The 24,639-nt window shown below is 36.4% G+C and overlaps 1 protein-coding gene and 1 long non-coding RNA gene across 2 annotated transcripts in view; one reads left to right on the top strand and one right to left on the bottom strand.

Annotated features, from left to right (window-relative positions):
• Positions 1-426: 426 nt before the first annotated feature.
• Positions 427-14,296, bottom strand: LOC128652798 (uncharacterized). The gene is made up of 3 exons (XR_008401304.1): positions 14,131-14,296; positions 11,649-11,793; positions 427-797 (listed from the first exon to the last, which is right to left on the bottom strand). It is a non-coding gene; the product is annotated as an uncharacterized LOC128652798 (long non-coding RNA).
• Positions 14,297-14,341: 45 nt separating this feature from the next.
• The window catches only part of CCDC57 (coiled-coil domain containing 57), a 233,531-nt gene continuing 223,233 nt past the window's right edge, over positions 14,342-24,639 (top strand). The window contains exons 1-4 of the mRNA XM_053705728.1: positions 14,342-14,591; positions 17,158-17,566; positions 21,030-21,138; positions 23,874-23,975. Of these exons, the coding sequence (XP_053561703.1) occupies positions 17,166-17,566; positions 21,030-21,138; positions 23,874-23,975 (612 nt within the window). The 5' untranslated portion in view covers positions 14,342-14,591; positions 17,158-17,165. The remainder of the gene's footprint in view (positions 14,592-17,157; positions 17,567-21,029; positions 21,139-23,873; positions 23,976-24,639) is intronic.

The raw sequence follows: 24,639 nt of genomic DNA, 5'->3' as shown, positions 1-24,639 counted from the left end.
GTCTTCGGTCGAATGACTGGGGGTGGCAGTTAGGGGAGGAGCTATAGACAGCTCTGCTGTGGGTGTCCTCTTGCAGCTTCCTGTTGGGAAGGAGAATATCCCACAAGTAATGGATGAACCCGTGGACTGGATACACCACAAGAGAAATAAATTTATCAGGTAAGCATACATTTTGTTTTTCTTCATTCTCTTGCTATCTTTATTTAAAAAGCAGGAATGTAAAGCTTAGGAGCCGTTGCCTTTTTTGTTCAGAACCTGGGTTATGCTTGCTTATTGGTGGTTAAATGTAGCCACCAATAATCAAGCGCTATCCAGGGTGCTAAAATAGGCCAACTCCTAATCTTTACATTCCTGATTTTTTTTAAATAAAGATAGCAATAGAACGAAGAAAAATTGATAATAGGAGTAAATTAGAAAGTTGTTTAAAATTGCATGCTCTATCAGAATCATGAAAGAAAAAAATTGGGTTTAGTATCGCTTTAAGTGCAATATCTAGTAAAAGTACATTTGTGTGAACCTGAGCTAAAGAAGCCAATAGGATTTCAGTAGTTTTCATCCTATTGGCTGATTTGAATTTGAAGAATCAAATCAGCCAATAGGAATGCAAGGTACGCAATTTTTAAACAGGTACCTTGCATTCAACTTCAGTGTACGGCAGTGATTGTATGAAGAGGACGCTCTGCGCAGGATGCCATCACCGGTCCTGGATAGCTCCGCTCTGCACTGCCGGGATGAAGATAGAAGATGCCCCCGCAATTGATAAAGATGTCGCTGCCTGGATAAAGACTTCTCACTGCCTGGATGGAGATGGATGTTTAAAATGTTATGTTCTATCCAGTCGATTTAAGTTTTATTTTGACTTAAAGGGACAGTATACACTAATTTTCATATAACTGCATGTAATAGACACTACTATAAAGAATAAGATGCACAGATACCGATATAAAAATCCAGAATAAAACTGTTTAAAAACCTACTTAGAAGCTCTCAGTTTAGCTCTGTTGAAAAGGTAGCCGGTAACTGCAAGTGGGAAATAAGATAAAACTATACATTTAAAAAAAAAAAAAAAAACTTTATGGGCTATATAAATAAATCATCTACAAAACATTTATGCAAAGAAAAAATGAGTGTTTAATGTCCCTTTAAGACAATTAGTTTTTACCACCAGATCTACCAGAAATATGAATCAATTTGTGCTCAAGCAATTAGCCAGTCAAGAAAATAGCACAACAATAAAAGCTTATTGTAAACAGATTATAATGACCCATATAAAGAGTAAGATGTGTGAATAATTTATGAACAATATGTTCGAAAAAATGAATATGAAATTAATTTTAAATAAACCTGCAGTCTTTGTTTTGGTATTCAATTAGATGCACAAAAAAATATTCATTTTCCCTGTAATTCCTGCTATTATGGATAGGATGCTTTGCAGAATATTGAACCATCTTACTGCTAAGTGAATGTTGAGTAGTATTTTGGGTGATTTGTACAAAGATGGGAAAAACATTTAGCTTTTATGTTATGCCACATAATCACACATCAGTTCTATCAAGTTAGCAAGTTAACAAGAGGTGCTTGGGTAACTAACTTAAAAGGGACAGTCTACTAGATTACACCTTAATAACTACCCATTCCCCAGCTTTGCACAACCAACATTGTTATAGTAATATAGTTTGTAACCTCTAAATCTCTGCCTGTTTTTAAGCTCCTGCAGGCCGCCTCTTATCTCAGTGCATTTTATTAGCTTTTCACAGCCAAACAATGCTAGATCATGTGTTCCATTAACATAACAGTGTGCTCACTCCCATGGAGTTATACAGGAACCAGCACTAATTGGCTCAAATACAAGTTTGTAAAAAGCACTGAGATAGGGGGCAGTCTGCTGAGGCTTAGATACAGATAATCACAGAGGTAAAAAGTATATTAATATAACAGTGTTGGTTATGTAAAACTGGAGAATCTATACTATAACTGCGTTTGTAATGTCCGTCGCCGTCAGCAGTTGCGCACGCATCCTCAATGGAATGTTGGCAGCGCGAGATCAAAAGAATTCACCTGGTGTCCAGGTGGATTCCGAAAATGGCAGGGGATTCTTTCACCACCCTGCCATTTTCGCAATCCACCGTGATGCAGCGAAGGCAAACGGAGCATTACAAAAGCAAAACCTAACCGCCCGCATCGAGTTTTTTAAAAAAAAACCAAATCTTATTGTCCGCACTAAGTTTTAATAAAAATAAATAATTTTTTAACCCCTAAACCGCCATCCACCACCAATGCAGTCAACTAATTTAATTATTTACTTCTACACCGCCAACCCTACAAAGCAAATAAAATTATTAACCCCTACTAAATCTATCAACCCTAACATTACAAACTACTAACTAAATCTATTAACCCCTAAACCGCCATCCACCACTAACTCAGTAATCTAATTCAACTATTAACTCCTACTCCCCTAACCTAACAACCATTAAATTAACCCCTTAATTATTCAAAATAATAAACTACATAACTTACAAAATAAAATATTTTTTTTTTAAAGTTTACAAAAAAAACCTACGATTACAAAAAATAAAATTACCAAAATTTAAAAAATTAAACCTAATCCCTATGAAAATAAAAAACCCACCAAAATAAAAACACCCCCTAATCTAATAATAAACTACCAGCAGCCCTTAAAAGGGATTTTTGCAGGGCATTGCCCCAAGATAAACAGCTCTTCTAAATTCAAAATACACAGTCCCCCCTAACAGTAAAAAACCCCAACCCACCAAACCCCCAAAATAAAAAACCTAACACTAAAAAAACCTAAACTACCCATTGCCCTGAAAAGGGCAATTGGATGGGCATTGCCCTTAAAGGGCATTTAGCTCTTTTGCAAAGTGCCTAAAAAAAAACTAAGTTAAAAAATAACCCCCCCCCATAAAAATTAAAAAAATAAATAACACTAAAGCCCCAAATAGTTACTCACAGGTCCTGAAGTACTGGGGAGAAGATTTTCTTCCAGGCGGGTCCATCTCGGAGGCGGCGATGGTCCTTGGCGGCGGTTTCCAGCGGCGGTGCACTTCTGCGGCGTGGAGGCTCCTCTTCATGCGATCGTCTGCCGCACACTGAAGATTAAATCCAAGGTGCCCCATATTTATTGGGATACCTTGAAATTCCTATTGGCTGACATTTTCTCATCAGTTAATAGGATTAGAGCAAGTGAAATCTTATTAGTTGGTAAACATTCAATAGGATTTCACTTGCTCTCACCCTATTGGCTGTTCACCAGCCAATAAGATTTCACTTGCTCTCATCCTATTGGCTGTTCACCAGCCAATAAGATTTCACTTGCTCTCATCCTATTGGCTGGTGAACAGCCAATATGATGATAGCAAGTGAAATCCTATTGGCTGTTCACCAGCCAATAAGATTTCACTTGCTCTCACCCTATTGGCTGTTCACCAGCCAATAAGATTTCACTTGCTCTCATCCTATTGGCTGTTCACCAGCCAATAAGATTTCACTTGCTCTCATCCTATTGGCTGGTGAACAGCCAATATGATGATAGCAAGTGAAATCCTATTGGCTGTTCACCAACCAATAAGATTTCACTTGCTCTAATCCTATTGGCTGATGAGAAAATGTCAGCCAATACGAATTTCAAGGTACCCCTATAAATATGGGTACCTTGGATTTAATCTTCAGTGTGAGGCGGACGATCGCATGAAGAGGAACCTCCACATTTTTTTCCCTTCAAGTATTAGGCTTATTTATTATGTAATGTAATGTCAAAAATTGAGTTGTCTGACATTTTCAATAATCATTTAATACAATTTCTGACACAAACATGTAATGCAATTATTAACTCTTCCTATGTTAATATTAACTCATTTTATCATTCTGTTCCTGCTACCCACAATCATCTTCCTATCACTTTTCAATTTACACTTTTTCTCTGCTCTATATTTCATCTCTCTGACAGCAACATCTAAACACTCTTCTATCACCAAGGTCAAACATACAGAGCACTGCACATACTAATATACTTTTATTATATATTTTACCCTTTTACTGTAATTTAATTTTGAAATTGTGAGCTTTTCAGTTCATGTTAGAAATGCAGTGCAGAACACTGTTATATTCCACACAGCCATTGGCCGTACACTCTAGTGACCTATGTATAATTGTCTCTAATTGGCCACAGCAGAGAATGTGGAACAACCAATGAAACTTTAAAAATTAAATCTACATGTTTATTAGACTTGTGCACGATCGAAAAATTTGGTTTGCTTCGTTTTGTAAAAAAATTTGGTTATAGACATTTGTAATAATTCGGTATGTGTCGGTAATTCGGTTTCGGAATTTATTCATGTGGTTCCGAATTTTGAAATTCGGATGCATTTGAAACCGTTACCAAATTATTATTATTAATGTCGGATCGAATCTTTATTACGGACCAAATCGTTATTTCTAACTATTGTTCCGGCGATTGCCAAAACAAAATTATGTTAAACCGCCGCCGCCACTAAATAAAGCTATTAACCCCTAAATCACATCACTAACTCTACCTAAACCTATTAACCCCTAAACCGCCGTCCCCCACATTACCGACACTAACTAAATAACGAAATAAAGTTATTAACCCCGAAACCGCAGTTCCCTGACATCGCTGACACAATCTAAACCTATTAACACGTTAATCAGATTACTAGAAAACAGGGAACAAACAAGGGTATCTTTGGACTACAAGGGGGATATAAATGCGGGAAAACTGGATATGGTTCATGTAAATTTATAAAATTGGGTAAAAATTTTTTCAAATCAACAGTAAAAGGAGAATCCTTTACCATCCAGGCTTTTATAATTGCAAATCTAATTTTGTGATCTATCTAATAGAATGCCTATGCAGCTTACAATATGTAGGCCGCACTTCTAGAAAAATTAGCATTAGATGGGGTGAACACGACCGCAATTGTAAAAATTTTAGAAAATCAAAGATCAAACACAGTATTCCTAACCATTGTTTACAAAAACACAGTGGAAACCCATACATATTTAGATTTCATCCCATTGGTTATATTCCTAAATCTTCTGATTACAACAGACTAACAAAATCAAGACAACATGAAACCTATTGGATATACAAACTAAAGACACTTTACCCAACAGGTCTAAATGCCAATTTAGATCTGGAAGCTTTCAACTAATTGATATCTTTTACAAAAGTACCCCTCACTTCCGAATTAATTTTACTACAATTCAATTATCATTACAAATCACTCTACATTCAACCACGTACCACACACACCATACATCCATCACATTTTACATTTAACATTTTTAGATGATTTTTGTGTTTACTGAACTTTAACAATCAATCACCATTGACAAACATTAATCACACACTACTTACTAGTTTACATTACATACCAATACATCACATAAGGTATATGATATATACACACATTTTTTTAACAGATTTGGTACGAGATACACATCACCCCAAGTTTTTGCCCCCCAAGTTCAGATCCACACTTATACATTTATCATTCTTTGAAATTTTGTTTATAATTTCATCTGATTATTATATCGCCTCACCACACAACACTCCTTACAAAATTATTACATTTAACTATGTCCATACAAACTAGATTTTGGAGAAATATTACATTGTTTTCACGATCATTTACAGATAGGACGTAATGGACAAACACATACATACATACATTCAGACAGGTCTCCCTATTTTGATAAACGGAACCAGCCAACACATCACTTAGGTGCACTTTTAGAAAAATACTCCTACAAAACTAGTTTTTGGAGAAATATTATACCACTCATATTTACACTGTTTTCACGATCATTTATAGATAGGACGTAATAGATAAAACACATATATACATTCAGACAGGTTTCCCTATTTTGATAAACGGAACCAGCCAATACATCTTTTAGGTGCACTTGTAAAAGAATACTCCTGATTTTCTCACTCATAAAAATTGTGATCTCTTTTCTTTGACGAGTTTATTCGAGACCATCTGGTTTAGATTTATATAACACAAGACGACTCATTTAGGCACATAGATCTAGATATGGATCATCTTGGAAAACTAAAAATACGTTACTTGTGTGTCTTATATTAGTAACGTAAAACACGTTGTACAAGTGTGTATAAAAAGTTGAGAGTCAACCTGTTCACCTTTGTATAGTGTGCCATAACTTCAAAACTCTTAGGGATATATTCAAGTATTGAATAAGAAACATCTATAGATCCAATAGAAATCCAAATGTAAATACTAAACAATTAACACCCATCACCTGGGGGACCATTTGGTTTCTCTTTACTACAGGAAAGCTGATTTAGGTGCACAGATCCAGATACGGATCATCTCAGAAGACGCATAATACGTGACTTAGGTTTTCAGATATTGGTAACGCAAAATACGTTGTTTATATGTTTACACAAAGTTGATTCTGAACTTGTTTACTTTTGTATTTGGTTACGCTGTGCTTTTTGAGGGATTTATACAAACATAGAATAACAAATATTCATTCATCAAAAATGTTAAATCTGGAGAGATAAAATATAATCACCTAATAATCAACACTCATTTCCTGGAGTTTTAGAAATTGTGATTTTCTTATCCTATATTAAGAATGTTTTTTCCAACCAGGCAAATTAATTATGATGTTCCACGATCATTAAATTTGGTTCCGCTTTCTCCACTATGTATTTGCATTTATGATTCTGCCACTTCTATTGTATATGAATATAATTGGATAGTTCAGATCATTCTCATTTGTGTAGATATCATTAGAGAGTATGTATTAGCTTCTGTAATTTCTATCGTATATCTTTCACCTTTGTTTAAACAGAGTCAAGAATTTCTCTGGTTCAAACATACACACCTTTATTACCTTTGTTATCATTGGTTTTCCTTAGATGTGACAACTTCCGTTTTTTAATGTTACAAGTGTATATAATGTTGCTGATTAATACCTTTTATTCGCCTGAAGAAACTACCAGTTGCGGTCGAGAAACGCTTTGCATGAAAATAAAGCGTTCTTTTATCTTTTAAACGTTTGGAAGTTGTCCTTTTGCTTTTATCATTTCATTCACTCCAGCGGGAAGCAGAGAGAGTGCCCACAGCCTTTCCGAGATTTGTTGCAGTGCCGAGACCCAGTCGCCTGAAAGTTTAGGGATCTCCTGACCAGTTTACTAGCCACTGTTGAGTGCTAGCCTGCCTGCTGGCACCGGTCATAGTACGGTGCATTTGATTCTGGTAAGCTCATTTACCACATATGTTTAAGACCCACCTGGGATATACTACACTATGAGGCGCCCTCTTTTTGCTTTATCATCCTTGTAGATTATCCCTAACACCGGGTTCAAGCGGGGCAGCCTCCTGTCACGTTTACAACATTGAACAGTATCACAGATTCACATAGTTGGATATCCAACTGCTTCCTATGAAAAAGGAACTTTGGTAATATTAACAGTTCTTTCAATTTGTAACTGAGCGCACCTCCTAAGATCCCCTTCTGGGTTCTTTTCTTTTAAACCTATTAACCTCTAAACCGCCCCCCCCCCCAGATCGCCAACACTACCTAAATCTATTAACCCCTAAACCGCCATTCCCAAACATCACCAACATTAAATAAATCACTAAATAAAGTATTAACCCCTAAACCGCCTTTCCCCGACACTAACTAAAACTATTAACCCCTAAACCGCACCCCCACATCGCCAACTCTACCTAAACCTATTAAACCTTAAAGCACCATTCCCAAACATTGCCGACACTAACTAAACCTATTAACCTCTAAACCGCAGTTCCCCGAAATCGCTGACACTAGCTAAACCTATTAACCCTTAAACTGCACCCCCCTCATCGCCAACACTAACTAAACCTATTAACCCCTAAACTATGGCCCCCGCATCGCAACAACCTAAATTAAACTATATTAACCCCTAAACCTAACACCCCTAACTTTAACATAATTTAAATAGACCCAAATTAAAGTTTAAATTATTAACTAAATAATACCTATTTAAATCTAAACACAAAGTAACTTACCTGTGAAATAAAACCTAAGCTAGCTACAATATAACTAATAGTTATATTGTAGCTAGCTTAGGTTTTATTTTTATTTCACAGGTAATTTATTTATTATAACTAGGTAGACTAGTTAGTAAAAAATAGTTATTAACTATTTACTACTAACTACCTAGTTAAAATAAATACAAACTTACCTGTGAAATAAAAATAAAACCTAAGCTGCCTTACACTAAAACCTACTATTACAAAATTAAAAACCTACCATTACAAAAAATAAAAAACACTAAAATTACAAGAAAATAACAAACGAAATTATCCAAAACAATAAAAATGATTCCTATTCTAATACCCCTTTAAAAAAACAAAAAAAAAACACCCCAAAATAAAAAAAATCCCTAATCTATATTAAACTACCAAGGGCCTTTTGTAGGGCATTGCACTAAAGAAAGCAGCTTTTTTTCCTACAAAAAAAAAAACACACAAAGACCCACTAACATTACAAACCCCCCAAAATAAAAATAAATTTTAACCTAATCCACCCATTGCCCTGAAAAGGGCATAGGTATGGGCATTGCTCTTAAAAGGGCATTCAGCTCTTTTAAGAGTGCCCACCCTAATCTAAAAAAAAAAACCCACCCCAAAACGAAAAAACAAAAAATAACAAAACACAAAATAACAAATGAATTATCAAAAATAATAAAAATTATTACTATTCTAATACCCATTAAAAAAACAACAACAACAACCCCAAAATAAAAAAACTAATCTATAATCAACTACCAATAGCCCTTAAAATGGCCTTTTGTAGGGCATTGCCCTAAAGAAATTAGCTCTTTTGCTCACAAATAAATGCAAAGATCCACTAATATTACAAACCCCCACCCCCCCAAAAAAAAAATCTAAAAAAGCTAATCTACCCATTGCCTTGAAAAGGGCATTTGTATGGGCATTGCCCTGAAAAGGGCATTCAGCTCTTTTACTGCCCTTAAAAGGACATTTAGCTCTTTTAAGAGTGCCCACCATAATCTAAAAAAAAAAAAAAACTAACACTAACCCCTCTTTAGGTACTCACAGTTGTTAAAGTCTAGCTTGAATGATCTTCATCCCGGCGCCTCCATCTTCATCCATCGTGGGACCGGCATCTTCTTCATCCCTGTGGAGGCGGAGCGGTTGAGTTGGGGGTGCGGTTTAGGGGTTAATAGGGGTTATTTAGTAGCGGCGATGTGGGGGTATAGGGGTAAATAGGTTTACTTCATGTCGGCGTTGTTTTGGAATGACGATTTAGGGTGTGTGTCGGCGATGTGAGGGGGTGCGGTTTAGGGGTAAATAGGTTTAGTTCGTGTTGGCGATGTTTCGGGATGGCTTTTTAGGGGTTAATAGGTTTAGTTAGTGTCGGCAATGTTGGGGAACGGTGGTTTAGGGGTTAATACCTTTCTTATAGACTTAAAGTTAGTGTTGGGGAACTGCGGTTTAGGAACAATGAAAAATTCTGAATATGAATAATGGATCCGAAAATTCGGAAACAAATTTATTCATTTTGGGAATTTTTCGGGATGTGCCGATTTGGAAATTCAGATGCATCCGAATTGCCCAAAATTCGGACGAATTCCGAATTTGTCCAAAACGTAACGCACATGTCTAATGCTTTTCTCAGACTAATTTTTTCTTTAAAGGGACATGAAACCCAAAAATTTTCTTTCATGATTCAGATAGAGAATACAATTTTAAACAACTTTCTAATTTACTTCTATTGTCTAATTTGTTTTATTCTCTTGGTATCATTTGTTGAAAGAACCGCAATGCACTACTGGTCTCTAACTGAACACATGGGTGAGCCAATGACAATCAGTTTATATATGCAGCCACCAATCAACCGCTAGAACCTAGGTTCTCTGCTGCACATGAACTTGCCTAGATAAACATTTCAGCAAAGGATAACAAGAGAAATAAGCAAATTAAATAATAGAAGTAAATTGGAAAGTTGTTTGAAATTGTATTCTCTATCTGAATCTTGAAAGAAAATGCTCCCTCGGCCATGCATTTGACAATCTTGTTCTTAAACAGATAATAAATTCAAAATTAAATGTTCATGACTGAGATAGAACAGGTTTCTCAAGTACCCCTAACAGGCCAGGTTTTAATGCTAGTTGAACAAGAGAACAGCTGCTGGGTGAGGGCAGGTTAGTATCCATGGTTACTGATTAGCTAATTATTTCAACTGGGCTCTAATTCAGCTATCATGAAAATCTGGCCTGTTAGGGGTCCTGAGGGTTGGAGTTGAGAATAGAGCATGCAATTTTAAACTTTACAATTTACTTCCATTATCTCATTTGCATTGTTTGTTGAAAAGCATTTCTAGGTAGGCTCAGCAGCAACAATGCACTATTGGCAGCTAGCTGCTGATTAGTGGCTGCACATATCTGCCCCTTGTCATTAGCTCACCAATGTGTTCTGCTAGCTCCCAGTAGTGCATTGTTGCTCCTTCAACAAAGGATACAAAGAAAATTAAGCAAATTTGATAATAAAAGTATATTTAAATTGTTTAACAATCTGAATCATGAAAGAATATTTTTTTTTTCATGTACCCTAGAGCGATCTTTCACTGGTTACATCATACACCGGTATATTAAGATAATTTCTGTTTGTCATCTTCCATACCTCTGTAAAAGAAAAGTTATACTATCTGAGTTCTATTCTCCAGATCACACTATGGATCAGACAAATCACAGTATGAAATTGAATATCAATTTGTGCAAATCTCTTTCTGTATTCTCAGATACCTGCAGCAAGTTTAAATTGATCATATCTAAATTTATATTGCTTTTAATGTGACAATTTTTTACATAGTTAAAAGGGACATGAAACCCAGAGTTTTTCTTTAGTGATTCAGACAGAGCATACCATTTTAACCCCTTAAGGACCAGCGACGTACCCTGTATGTCGCTGGCCTTTTTTTGGGACTTGATTGTTTTATAGCGTGGTCTTGTAACCCGCGTTCAGACTGCTCTATTCCACAAAGCCTGCTGGAGGGAGTGCATTAATAGCGTGTTCTTGCTAGACTTGTGCTATTATGTCCTGAAAAAACCTTTAACGACCAGTGACATACAGGGTACATTGTGGTCATTAAGGGGTTAAACAACTTTCAAATGTACTTTCCTTATTTATTTTGCTTCCTTCTCTTGTTTTTCTTTGCTGAAATGTTTATCTAGGTAAGTTCAGTTAGGAATTAGTAGTGCATTGTTGCTCCTTCAACAAAGGATATCAAGAGAACAAAACAAAATAGATAATAAAAGTAAATTCTAAAGTTGTTTAAAAATCACATGCTCTATTTGAATAATGAAAGAAAATATTTGGGTTTCATGTCCCTTTAAATAACCTTAGAGAAATATTTTTTTAAAATTACAGTTTCTTTAAAACTGACTATTTGAAACAATTAAAATAGATCATGTTAATGAAAAGTTAAAAAAAACAAACAGTATTAATAGCTGATCACTCAAAAACAGTATATTTAAATGATATATTTCCATAACTTCTGCACAGTTTGTAAAATAATAAGATAGAGAATAAACAAACTTTAAAAAACAAAAATAGTTTACTTACTGATAAAAAAATATTCAGAAATGTTGTGTATAGATACTTGGCATAATTATACATTGCAGAATGTTCAATTTCAGTAAATATATGTTGAGTATCATTATGCAACAGAGTGCTGACCATCAGTGCATAGGCATCCATCATCATTATACTGTAAAAAAGAAATAAAGAACCTGTGCTGGAAATTACCAGTTATAGCAACACACTTATTACGGAGTTACCTCAAAACCCCACAAGACAGATTCAAAATAAACAAAACTGTGTGTGCGTCACTCTAAGTAAGTGACAGCAACTGTGTCAGTAAATATTAGTAATTAAGTTATGCTTTATAACTGCCCAATGTGTAGCTAGACTGCTTAGCAGACGTAACTATGGGTCCAATATAGAGCTAAACAGCTTAGCAGATGTAACAACAAGTCAAATATATAGCTTAGATGGCATTCAGTTAGTATTCTGTCTGCCTTCTGAAGCCAACAGAATGAATCAGTTGTATATTACCTGATAGTGTTTTTATCCAATAACATTGATTCTTTTCAATCAGTATTCCCGCACCAGTCTACTACCCATTGTAGAAATGCCACCAATCATTATCATACCTTTAGCTAGGTTTATTCATTTTCAAAAAAGCGCTGTTAGCTGTCACGGATACCAGGCTGACAAGGCTAAACCCCCTCCCCTATTTGGACTATTGTGTTTCCCACCAGTTCCCTATATGTTTGTCACAATGATTGAACCTTGCCCTGAAAGAGCTGATCGCTACCCCACTGTCCCTTTCCTACCTCGCCGAGTCTGAGCTGGAATCTCGTGGAACTACTCGCCAGCTGGGATCGCTAGAGATCCCTGCTAAACTCTATCCTAGGTCGCTCCAGAGGCCCTTTGCCCCAGAGCTCCGCTCTTTTGTGGACTTGTTCTACCTCGGATGGGCATGGGTTGGGGTGATGCCTAGGAGGGAGCTCACTTGGGAACCGGGGGTTTTGGACAACTCACTACCTCATACTGGTCCAGGGTAAACCTTTGCCACGCTGCCGCTCCGCCCTCCAGCCACGGATCATATCACCTTTTTGGACTGTGACATCTGGGGGTCCGAGGCGTTCCAATGATACCCCGGAATAGCCACTGCTCCCTCGGGATCCCCCCAAAACTACAATCTAGCTATTGTGGGATCTCTACATTCCTATGGCTCCTATGGAGACGGCAGCCTGCCTGGAGGGGCGGGGATCTTTTGATCAGATAAGGCTCTTATTTAAGGGACACTGAACCCAAATTTTTTCTTTCGTGATTCAGATAGAGCATGACATTTTAAGCAACTTTCTAATTTACTCCTATTATCAAATTTTCTTCATCCTCTTGGTATCTTTATTTGAAATGCAAGAATGTAAGTTTAGATGCCGGCCCATTTTTGGTGAACAACCTGGGTTGTTCTTGCTGATTGGTGGATAAATTCATCCACCAATAAAAAAAGTGCTGTCTAGAGTTCTGAACAAAAAAAGGTTAGATGCATACTTTTTCAAATAAAGATAGCAAGAGAACAAAGAAAAATTGATAATAGGAGTAAATTAGAAAGTTGCTTAAACTTGCATGCTCTATCTGAATCACGAAAGAAAAAGAATTGGGTTCAGTATTCCTTTAAGATGGCAAATGTGTATATAATTTGTGTGTTTGTCCCAATAAAGCTGTTCGTATTTCACCTTAATGCTGGTCTTGTCTGGTTATTAGGGTGCCTACTTGCTATAATCAATTTCCAGCTATACAGCTACAGGTTCCGGGGAGGAAACAGGATCTTTTGGCGGAGATACCCAGTCAGGGTATCCAGGGTCCTTCACATCAACATTTAGGGAATATATATTTAGCAGCATTTTAGGGCAGCCATACAATAAAACTCCCTACCTACATGCAAAGCTGTAAATGGTATGGATTTTTAAGTAAATTACTAATGCCATTCCTCTTAGAATGAAATGGATTATGAAAATATTGTGTATAATGAGGACCAAACTTTGGTACTTTACCAGTGGAGAAGTGAGTCTCATGAAGGAAGATAATATTGGCCTTTCTTTTCTATAGATCTGAGAGGGCAATGGAGAGTTATATATTGGATGGGTGAAGATAGATAGGTCTGACACTATAAGTATGAAACTTTTAGTGTTGCAGGTATAGATAGTAATACAAAACTATAAAATAGTAAAAACAAATATAAGTAAACAAACAAAGCTGAAAACTTTGCATCACCAGTAACATGGAGGGGAATCCAAGCCCATTCATTTGCATCATGGAGTAAAGTAGGAGGGGGGAAGTTTAATTCCCAATTTAGACATATAGAGTATTATGTATTATCGTGTGCTACATAACAGAGAGAATATTCCATAATAAACTAGCAAAGTGAGGATATCAACAATCTAACCCTTTAAGCTCACAATTCTAACAAACATTGCAAAATACAATATTACACAACAGTAAAAAGTATAAAGAGCTGAAATGGAAAAACACATACAAGCTTTCCAGCTGTTCACACAGGAGATTCCTCTGCCGCTTCCGCAGTGTTTGGGTAGTGGGTGATCCATAGGATTCTGAATCATGGCTACTAGGAGAGACTGTGGAAGTTGAAGCTTGTTTGTTGGTACGCACAGTATGATTAAACTAAGCAAATACTAGACGTGGAACTGGAGTTTCCGTCCGCGTTTCCCCCGAGCCTCTTTCAACAGCGTTCCAAGGAGTTGGTGCTTCGGTTGCCATGGACACGAGGCCTTTTCGCTGTTTGCAGCTCCAAAAACTGAGAAAGCGAACCCAATAAACAGAACAAGCACACCTTGATATGTACCGGTTTCCTCAAACACACTATATACCCCAGTAGTGTTCCACACTCGGTAACGGTACTTATTGGATTAGCAAGAGTCACGACAGCAATAAACAAACCGAACTGTACAAACTGCTGTTTTCCAAGCAAATTTAAAGGTAAAATAAACAATTGACATACTTTGTATATCGTTCTGTTAATTATAATCGTTGTATTTGAATGTGATTTCGAATGACTAGTAAAGTTGTCAATAATAATAATAATTTAACAGAACAGCTGATTGTATCTAAGGAAAAATGGCCGACAGTGTCACATATATAATCTAAGACTTGATTTATATGGACATAAAGATGAAGTTAGTATATATACCCTGTGTACACGGCCAATCTAATCGGGCATCTGAAAGTAAATTTGCAGATTTTACAAACAAGAAAAAAGCAAATACTTGTGGATTTGACAAGTATTGGGGTCTGATCTAAAGTTAGATATAATTCATGATTTTACCTATCTCCTCTCATCACTTGTTGCTTTTATCCAGAATTATTAGTGAGGGCCGCTGGCAATCTTGCTAGTGTTTACAGGTGTCGTAAACAGGCTGTGTTTTTATATTAAAGCGTTAATAAATCTTCAGTGAAGCAATAATAAAAATGTAAGTTCTGTATTATTCTATATAACCGCATATTCACCTCTTACCAACAGTTTTATCAACCAGTTGGCTTAAGGGAGCCATGTAAAGATTTTCCCCAAAATGTAAAAGGGAACATATTATCTTCATAGATTAGTTATCAGTGTAGATTTAAAAGAACTCACTTATTTAATATATCAATAACGAGCTTATGCAACAGTACAGTAATGAGGGTGCAAAATAAGAGCACCTTTATATGACAATGATCTGTTTTGTGCAGAATGTCAAAAATATTCCCTTTTATTTTTTTATAAGTCAGCACTGATTGGCTAAAATGCAAGTCTGTCAATAAAACTGAGATAAGGGGGCAGACTGCAGAGGCTTAGATACAAGGTAATCAAAGAGGTAAAAAGTGTATTAATATAACAGTGTTGGTTATGCAAAACTGGGGAATGGGTGATAAAGGGAGTATCTATCTTTTTAAACAATAAACATATTCAAGTAGACTGTCCCTTTTAATGTAAATAACTTTCATGTAAATAATATAAAGGAAACATGTATTGCTTTATATAAAGTATTTATTATATTTTCAATATAGAGGTTTGAACAATAATACATGCATTCATGCTATGTCCATTATCATCTGACCAGTTCAGTAATTCATCAAGTCTATATGGTGCTACAGACTGTTATGCCAAATATCCCATAATGCTGTGTTGTAGTTTGTAGCACTTTATCAAGATATTTTGTGAGACATTTTAGGTTTACATTTTTTTTTAATGCATGCATCTTTTTAAAATCTTTACTTACATGGAGCCACATTTTGATTTTTTTAACCGGCAGGGCTGATAAACACATTTTATAAATTCGTTTAAAACAAAAGTGTATATACACTGTGCGGCCACTTTATTAGGTTAGCTACCTAGTAGTGTGTTGAGCCTCCTTTAGCCTTCATAACAGCCTTAATTTGTCTAGGCATGGATTCAACAAGATGATGAAAATGTTGTCATGTTCCAGGAATTATCCAATAGTCATGGGAGCTTTGTGCACCTGTGCATTATCCTGCTGGAAGTAACCATCTGCCTGAGGATAAATTGTCAACATGAATGGATGCACTTGGTCAGCAACGATGTTTACGTATGCTGTGGCATTCCGATGTGAATCTAAGGGTATGAATAGACCCAACATGTGCCAGGAAAACATTCCTCACACCATAACACCGCCCCCACCACCTTCATTAGACATGACGGGTCCATTGATTCGTGCTGTTTTCGCCAAATTCGGAAGCCTGTCATTAATATCACGCACTAGGAACTTCAAATCCTCAGACCAAGCAACCTTTTTCCAGTCGATGGTCCAGTGCTGTTTTTGTTGTACCCACAGAAGGCGTGCTCTCTTGTTCTTCTCTGATAACAACAGCACCAACATAGCCACTGGCTGTTGTAGCCCATTTGTGACAAGATGTGCCTAGTGGTGCGTTGTGATATGTTTTTCTCTGTACCAAGTCTTTATTCTGATGGGATTCGCGAAATTGTGGCCTGACTGTTTGCTTGCACAGGTCTAGCCGTCCTCCTCTGACCTCTATCATCAACAAGTGTTTTTCTTCCACAGGTCTGCTGTGACTGGATGTTTTTTGTTCATTGCACCATTCTCGATACACCCTTGAAGCTGTGGTACGTGAAAAGTTCAGGAGTGCTGCCATTTTCATATATGCTTCGTCCAGCACGTCTTGCACCTACTATCATGCCACGTTCAAAGTCCATTAGATCACTGCTCTTCCCCATTCTCGCTAGGGTTTGTACGCTTAACTGGTAGTAGTAAGGTTGTTCTGCTGTATTTATACAAAAAACTGTGGCCACGTGATGTGCAACGTATTGGAACGAACCATTTGTGTGCACAGCAGGGCTCTACCTAATAAAGTGACCACACATTGTAGATTTGTGTTGAAAAGCAAAAATCCAAAGCCTTGCATTGTTTCAAAACATTTATGAATCCTTATAATTCAGATATGAGCAAATCACTCTATTCATGTAACACTCATTTTTGTAAATATTTTACTTACAAACATGTTTTGACTATTTGTTTTTTTTGATGACTAGGCACAAACATGTTTCCCCCAGAGGAAGGTTTTACAGAACTTCTTGCTAAAAAGGAACAGGAATTTAAAGAACTTCAACATCGTCATGTTCAATCTCTAGAAATAGCTCTTAAAGACATGCAGACAAATCTTCAAGACCAACAAGAAAAATTCAACAGGCTTAAAAAGGACTTTACTTATAATCTTAGGGTGTTGGGGGAGAGAGATCAAGAATTGGAGCAGTTTGAAGTTATGTTCAGTCGTTTAAAAGTTGTTGAAAATGCAAAGCAGTCTGAAATCAGTGACTTAAAGATACAGATTGAGAAACTTCAGCAAGAAATTCTGAGAGAGTGTAAGAAGCATGATGAGCTACAGACCTTTTATCAGCAGAAACTCAGAGAACATCAGATTGATATGAAGAGACTGCAAAGGTAAGACTGGGGGGAAAAGACTCCACTATTTCTCCTTTGTATCGGCACAACTTCATGTTAAAGCAATAGTTTAGTCAAAATTAAACTTTCATGATTCAGATAGAGCATGTAATTTTAAGCAACTTTTTAATTTACTCCTATTATCAAATGTTCTTGCTATCCTTTATTTGAATGTAAGCATAGGAGCCGGCCCATTTTAGGTTCAGCACCTGGGTAGCACTTGCTGATTGGTGGCTACATTTAGACACCAATCGGAAGTGCTACCCAGGTGCTGAACCAAAAATGGGCTGGCTCCTATGCTTACAGTCTTGCTTTTTCAAATAAAGATGGCAAGAGAACGAAGAAAATTTGATAATAGGAGTACATTAGAAATATGCTTAAAATTGCATGCTCTATCTGAATCATGAAAGTTTAATTTTGACTAGACTATTCCTTTAACCCCTTAATGACCGGACCATTTTTAAATTTTCTTACCCTTAATGACAATGGCTATTTTTACATTTCTGCGGTGTTTAGCTGTAATTTTCCTTTTACTCATTTACTGTACCCACACATATTATTTATAGTTTTTCTCGCCATTAAATGGACTTTCTAAAGATACCATTATTTTCCTCATTTCTTATAATTTACTATAAAAAAATATATAAAATATGAGGAAAAAATTGAAAAAAACCACACTTTTTCTTACTTTGACCCCCAAAATCTGTTACACATCTACAACCACCAAAAAACACCTATTCCAAATAGTTTCTAAATTTTGTCCCGAGTTTAGAAATACACAATGTTTACATGTTCTTTGCTTTTTTTGCAAGTTATAGGGCCATAAATACAAGTAGCACTTTGCTATTTCCAAACCACTTTTTTCCAAAATTAGCGCTAGTTACCTTAGAACACTAATATCTTTCAGGAATCCCTGAATATCCATTGACATGTATATATTTTTAATTAGAAGACATCCCAAAGTATTGATCTAGGCCCATTTTGGTATATTTCATGCCACCATTTCACCGCCAAATGCAATCAAATAAAAGAAATTGTTGACTTTTCACAAATTTTTTCACAAACTTTAGGTTTCTCGCTGAATTTATTTACAAACAACTTATGCGATTATGGCATAAATGGTTGTAAATACTTCTCTGGGATCCCCTTTGTTCAGAAATAGCAGACATAAATGGCTTTGGCGTTGCTTTTTGGTAATTAGAAGGCAGGTAAATGCCGCTGCACACCACATGTATATTATGCCCAGCAGTGAAGGGGTTAATTAGGGAGCTTGTAAGGAGCTTTTAGGTTTAATTTTAGCTTTAGTGTAGTGTAGTAGACAACCCAAATTATTGATCTAGGCCCATTTTGGTATATTTCATGCCACCATTTCACCGCCAAATACGATCAAATAAAAAAAAAAAAGTTAAATTTTTCACAATTTTAGGTTTCTCATTGAAATTATTTACAAACAGCTTGTGCAATTATGGCACAAATGGTTGTAAATGCTTCTCTAGGATCCCCTTTGTTCAGAAATAGCAGACATATATGGCTTTGGCGTTGCTTTTTGGTAATAATAAGGCCGTTAAATGCTGCTGCGCACCACACTTTAATATGCCCATCAGTTAAGGGGTTAATTAGATAGCTTGTAGGGTTAATTTTTAGCTTTAGTGTAGAGATCAGCCTCCCACCTGACACATCCCACCCCCTGATCCCCCCTGACCCCCCCTCAAACAGCTCTCTTCCCTCCCCCACCTCACAATTGTCACCGCCATCTTAAGTACTGGCAGAAAGTCTGCCAGTACTGAAATAAAAAGCATTTTTTTTTTTCTTCATACAGTCTGCAGTGATGGATCCCCTCTTACCCCACAACCTCCCTGATCCCCCCATACATCTCTCTAACCCTCCCCTGGACCCCCCTCTACCTATTTGCAGCTGTCTGCCAGTACCCAATTTGCCCCCAAAAATTGTTTTTTTTTTTAATTTTTTTATATAAAACATTTCTTTTCTGTAGTGTAGCTGGCCCCCCTCAACAATCTACACCCTCCCCCTCCCAGATCCCTTACTAAACAACAAAGATCCCCCTCTGCATCTGCATCGTTCTTTTTTTATACTGTGATGCATATTTTGCGTGCGCGCGCACACGCCTCCCACGCCCCCATCGCCGCAACCGCCCCCATGGCAGCAACCGCAATGCCATATCGGATGAGTTATTAGAATATATTACAGAGTGTAACATCATCACGGAAGCAGCTCCCACCCACCAACGTGAAAGGATTGTTTTAGCGTCAATGGCCGATGCAGAGAGGGCTACAGAGTGGCCCTTTCTGCATCGGTGGGTAAAATAGGGGATTGCAGTAATGTCTCAATATTGAGGCATCACTACAATCCCTTGGAAGCAGCTGGAAGCGATCATGATCGCTTCCAGCACTTCAAAAAACAGAGGACGTACCAGGTACGTCAATTGTCATTAAGGGAAGTATTTGCTATGACGTACCTGGTACCTCCTCTGTCATTAAGGGGTTAACGCTCGAGCAATAGCCAGGACCTGAACTTTACTACACCCTATAGAAGTCTGTTATGTGAGGGATTTAGTTTGGCCATGCTATCTGACCTCCAGATGTTAGCGTGCCGTAGGCTTTCGATAGAGCGCTAACATTTTACTCTCAACTTGCAATATTGAGAGTAAATATAAAAGTGCACCATATCACTACTATTGTTATGCTACTGAATGTGACCAAAACTAGCTGTGAGCTTTGTATGATTATTTATGTAATTAAATATCAAATAAGAAAGGAAAATATTTTAGAAATAGGGTTATTTTTGAGTTAACAAAGCCACTGATTTATTTATTTATTTATTTATTTATTTATTTATATATATATATATATATATATATATATATATATATATATATATATATATATATATATATATATATATATATATATATATATATATATATATATATATATATATATATATTTGGCTATGTTAACCTTTATTAGGTAGATGTGAACTGAGAACAGATTATGCCTGAGGAAACAGCCAACAAGGCTGAGAAACGCATAGCATATCTGTTTTTAAGAGTCTGACATGCAAATCAGCTCTAAAGATTTTAATATGTTTTATTAAATGGTGTTTTATTCGTAAAAAAACGTTTTTGTGTTCACATCTTCACTCCTGTGAGGCTGATTAAGCCCAGCTGGGAGTAGCTGACTCCACACCCTGGTTCAGTGAGCTGAGACACTGTGAGATCTCAGTCTGCATCAATTAGCATGCTTGGTTCTGCTACACTTATGAATGTATCGTATATCACATAGAGAGAGGATTTCCACATTTGAAATTTTATTGCACCAAGAGGCTCCTTCTTTTGTTTCTCATTGTCTTATAAAATATTATTTATCTGTTTTCTATAAATATGCATATAACTGCTGTGTGTAACCCAAGAAAACAGCTATACTAATGTTTTTTTATGTTTAAGATCAAAAAATAAAGATATTGATCATCATTGTGCGGAATATGAGAAGGTAAAGCGCCAACTGGAGAGAAAAATTGAAGAGGTGGAAGGGGATCTAGCATTACAGAAACAGGTGAGGAGACAAATCTCATATTATGACTTATGGATCAATTTACTCACTTGTGATGGTAATGTGTTGTTTATTGATTTTAATTCTATCTGCTCGTTTGGAGGCTGCTAATTAATCTTCATGGTGGGTTGTGTAGCTGCTAATCCGGCAAGTTCTTTAGAGGGACAGCTCAGTAATAGCATTCAGTATGTGAGAACGTGCAAGAATGCAGAGTGAGGCCGGTCCAAAAGATTTATTGCTTAAAATATTTCTCCATTGTATTAAATCCCATCAAAAGATTTTACACACAAACACTAATGATTTTAATTTTTTTGCATTTGTATTTTTTTTTTTTTTACTAAGACACGTTCAATGCCAATCTGGAGTCTAATATTTGGTCCTCAATTTTATTTAGTTTTTTTTTATTATTTATATAAAAGCATCTGCTTTAAGTTGACTAATAGTGCTTTATAATGCAGTAATTCTGTATAAAACTCTTCTTCTTTGCCGTTTATCTTTACCGGTTGGAAATCGTGTTGTTATGAGTATCTCATATTAGAACAAGTGCTTTTGGCTTCTCATTTGTTTCTATTTATATAACTGAATTGCCTGGCTGTGCCCATAGTTGCACATTGTAATACATGCCAGGGTGTTTGTGGCTTTCTTAAAATATCACTGTATACACTTTCATACAGTGGAGAGAAAAATTGAAGAGGTGGAAGGGGATCTAGCATTACAGAAACAGGCGAGGAGACAAATCTCAGTTATCTAGAATAACTGAAACTATAAGAGAGAGCATCCCCCTAAGCACTCAAAAGTACAAACAATTCACTGTCTTAACCCCATATAGCAAACAGGGTTATCATGCATAAAACATTACTTTTATTAAAGAAATGAGAGCTAAAAAGCTGAATAACCACAACAAAAATCCATAATCAGTTAGATCCAATAGTAATGGTTAGCGAAAAGCACAATATGGGTAACTATATCCCCATTACAGCCCTAACAAGATTCAGAAATATCCCTCACTAACAACTATTTGTGACTATTGATCCTCCAAAAGGGCATAATCCTCTCCTTACCAAGGCCACGTGGGTAATTTTGTTCCATTTATATATGGTTATGTGACTAGCACGGGAATACCGAGTCATTTTTAAGTAACTGCCGTGCAATTGCAACATGAGAGATTAGCAGATCGCCAATCCCCTTTGTTCCCTTGTGGAGGATTAATAGTCACAGATGGTTGTTAGTGAGGGATCTTTTTGTATGAGGTAGGCAGCGGCACGTTTAGGGATGATATAAGGGATGCAAAGCATGGACCTGTTTAAGAAGACTGAAGACAGTGCTGCTTCTCATTTACATCTACTATTTGGAAAAAATGGATTGTGCGTTTGTGTAAAGAGTTTTTCCTGCATTTTTTAAGTTAAATAATCGATCATGATCATTACTGTACTTTATGACGGACCATATTACATTTTCATTAAATGACCATGTGTTGTTTTGTGCAGATTATATATTACCTAAAATGTCATCAGTTAATAAAACTGCAAAATGTATTTAATATTTTTTAGTGTATTGTCTCACAAACCTTCTCTCTCCCCTCTGAGCTCTGCACTGCCTCTGAGACCGTGTCCTGTCATGACTGGCTTCCTGTAAAACTAAGATTAATCACTTATGCTCCTATTAAATGAGACTTTTAGAGATGACATTGTTGCTGGAATACTCCTGCACCTCCTTGCCTCTTTACAAGAGTTTATGTGAATTTGTTTGAAAGAAACACTGGCAGTATTTAGTTCATGTATACCTATATCAGTGATGCCAGCAGCCAAGGTCATTCTCCACCTCTCCTTCTGCACCACGTCATGTTGCCTGGCATATCTCATCATACTGTTGCATACTCATTTCTCAGTGAACTTTTGAGAACATTTTTAGGCAAATCAGTTAAAACATAAGCTGAATTCTGGTATCATATGATGTGGACATATACAGTGATTACCTTTTACTTTTTTTCTTATGTGCTGTTCACCAGTCGGCTTGTACTTCAAGTGATTGGCCGTCAGGTTACCTTCTTAGATTTTATTTGTAGACTATCTCCAGCACTATCATCTCAATACTTTGTCACATCAGTAGTAGTAAAGAAACTTACCATAGCTACCCAGTTGCTATGCTTAAAAGGACCTGCAGGACAGTTTTTCTCCATATCTTGTATTTCTTCATATTGAGTAGCACACTCTGTACAGGCATTCTTCTTAATTCTTCCTATTATCCCTGGCCAGTCAGTATTTTGTACTGTCAACTGTTTTACTCAGCTAAGCCAGAGGTAAAAATGTATATGATATTTAGTAGCTAGCAAGAATTTTGAGGAGCCAGCTCTGGATTTTTTCAGACACTAGATATAGATTCTATATATTGTTGTACTTAATATAGTCCTAGATATTTGTAAGAATAATGTAAAAAAATTAGGGGCTAGTAGTTTACATTTTAGGGGTCTTGGCTCCCGGCTTCTGGCATTTGTCTAGACCTGAGCTATGTAATTTACTTATCACATATATGTCTTTACTATTATGTTGTTATCCCCCATGTGCCCATGGGACACCTATTATAGCTTGAAGCACGAGGGATGTGATTTTATAAAAGGGAAGTAAATTAGTCTCACCTTTCCAAGCATAACTCGTTAACAGTTTATGGACATATGTTTTTATCCAAATAAATGTAGAGATTTGTATGATTGAGCTAAAAATGTGTCATCATTTATGCAGGAAATGATGCTTGAATTTGATTCAGAGATGAAAAAACGTGAGCACGAGTTTCGTTTACATCTGGATGAGACGAGCACATTGGTCATGTCTCATGAACTTAAGGTAAGAGACCCATACAATCAAGTGGAAAGTATTGATGATACATAATAAAGCTTTGTCACTAGACAGCAATACAGCGAGAAAATATTACTCAAATAATGTAGTACCAAGTTATATTGCATCTAGCGCAATGGGTAGATAAACATACAGTCAATCACCCTCTCCTACTTTTATTCAGAATCTTCTCTTCAGCAAAATACATATGTATATAATATTTAGTAGCCAGCAATAATTTTGAGGAGACAGCTATGCCTTTGTTTTCAGACACCAGAGATGAATTCTATATACTGTTCTACTTAATATAGTACTATATACCTCTGTAAATCGTAATATCTCTGGAACAGGGCTGGTTTACCTAGCACTTTGACCTTAAAGCCACAGTATTTCTCTTCTAGAAGTAAGGGTGTGCTAGAGTGAAATTAAAATATTTAAATGCGTCCTTTTTGCGTGCCAGTCTGGGTATTTATAGTAGCACAGATGCCGTAACAATACTGTATTTATTTATAGAGTTGTTTTGTTTTTTATACTGTATTTATATACAGTAGAATCTCAATTATCCGGAACTCAAGCAACCGGCACTCTCAAGCAACCGAAAAGAAAAAAAAAAGGAAACATGTAGAGCATAAATGTGCTAAAGAAACAGTCCAGATCTCTTTAAACAGCAGGA

Source organism: Bombina bombina, chromosome 1 (genome assembly GCF_027579735.1).
Source record: "Bombina bombina isolate aBomBom1 chromosome 1, aBomBom1.pri, whole genome shotgun sequence".
NCBI classification, from domain to species: Eukaryota; Metazoa; Chordata; class Amphibia; order Anura; family Bombinatoridae; genus Bombina; species Bombina bombina.
The sequence above is the reverse complement of the archived record's forward strand: the minus strand, read 5'-3'. Positions and strand labels throughout refer to the sequence as shown.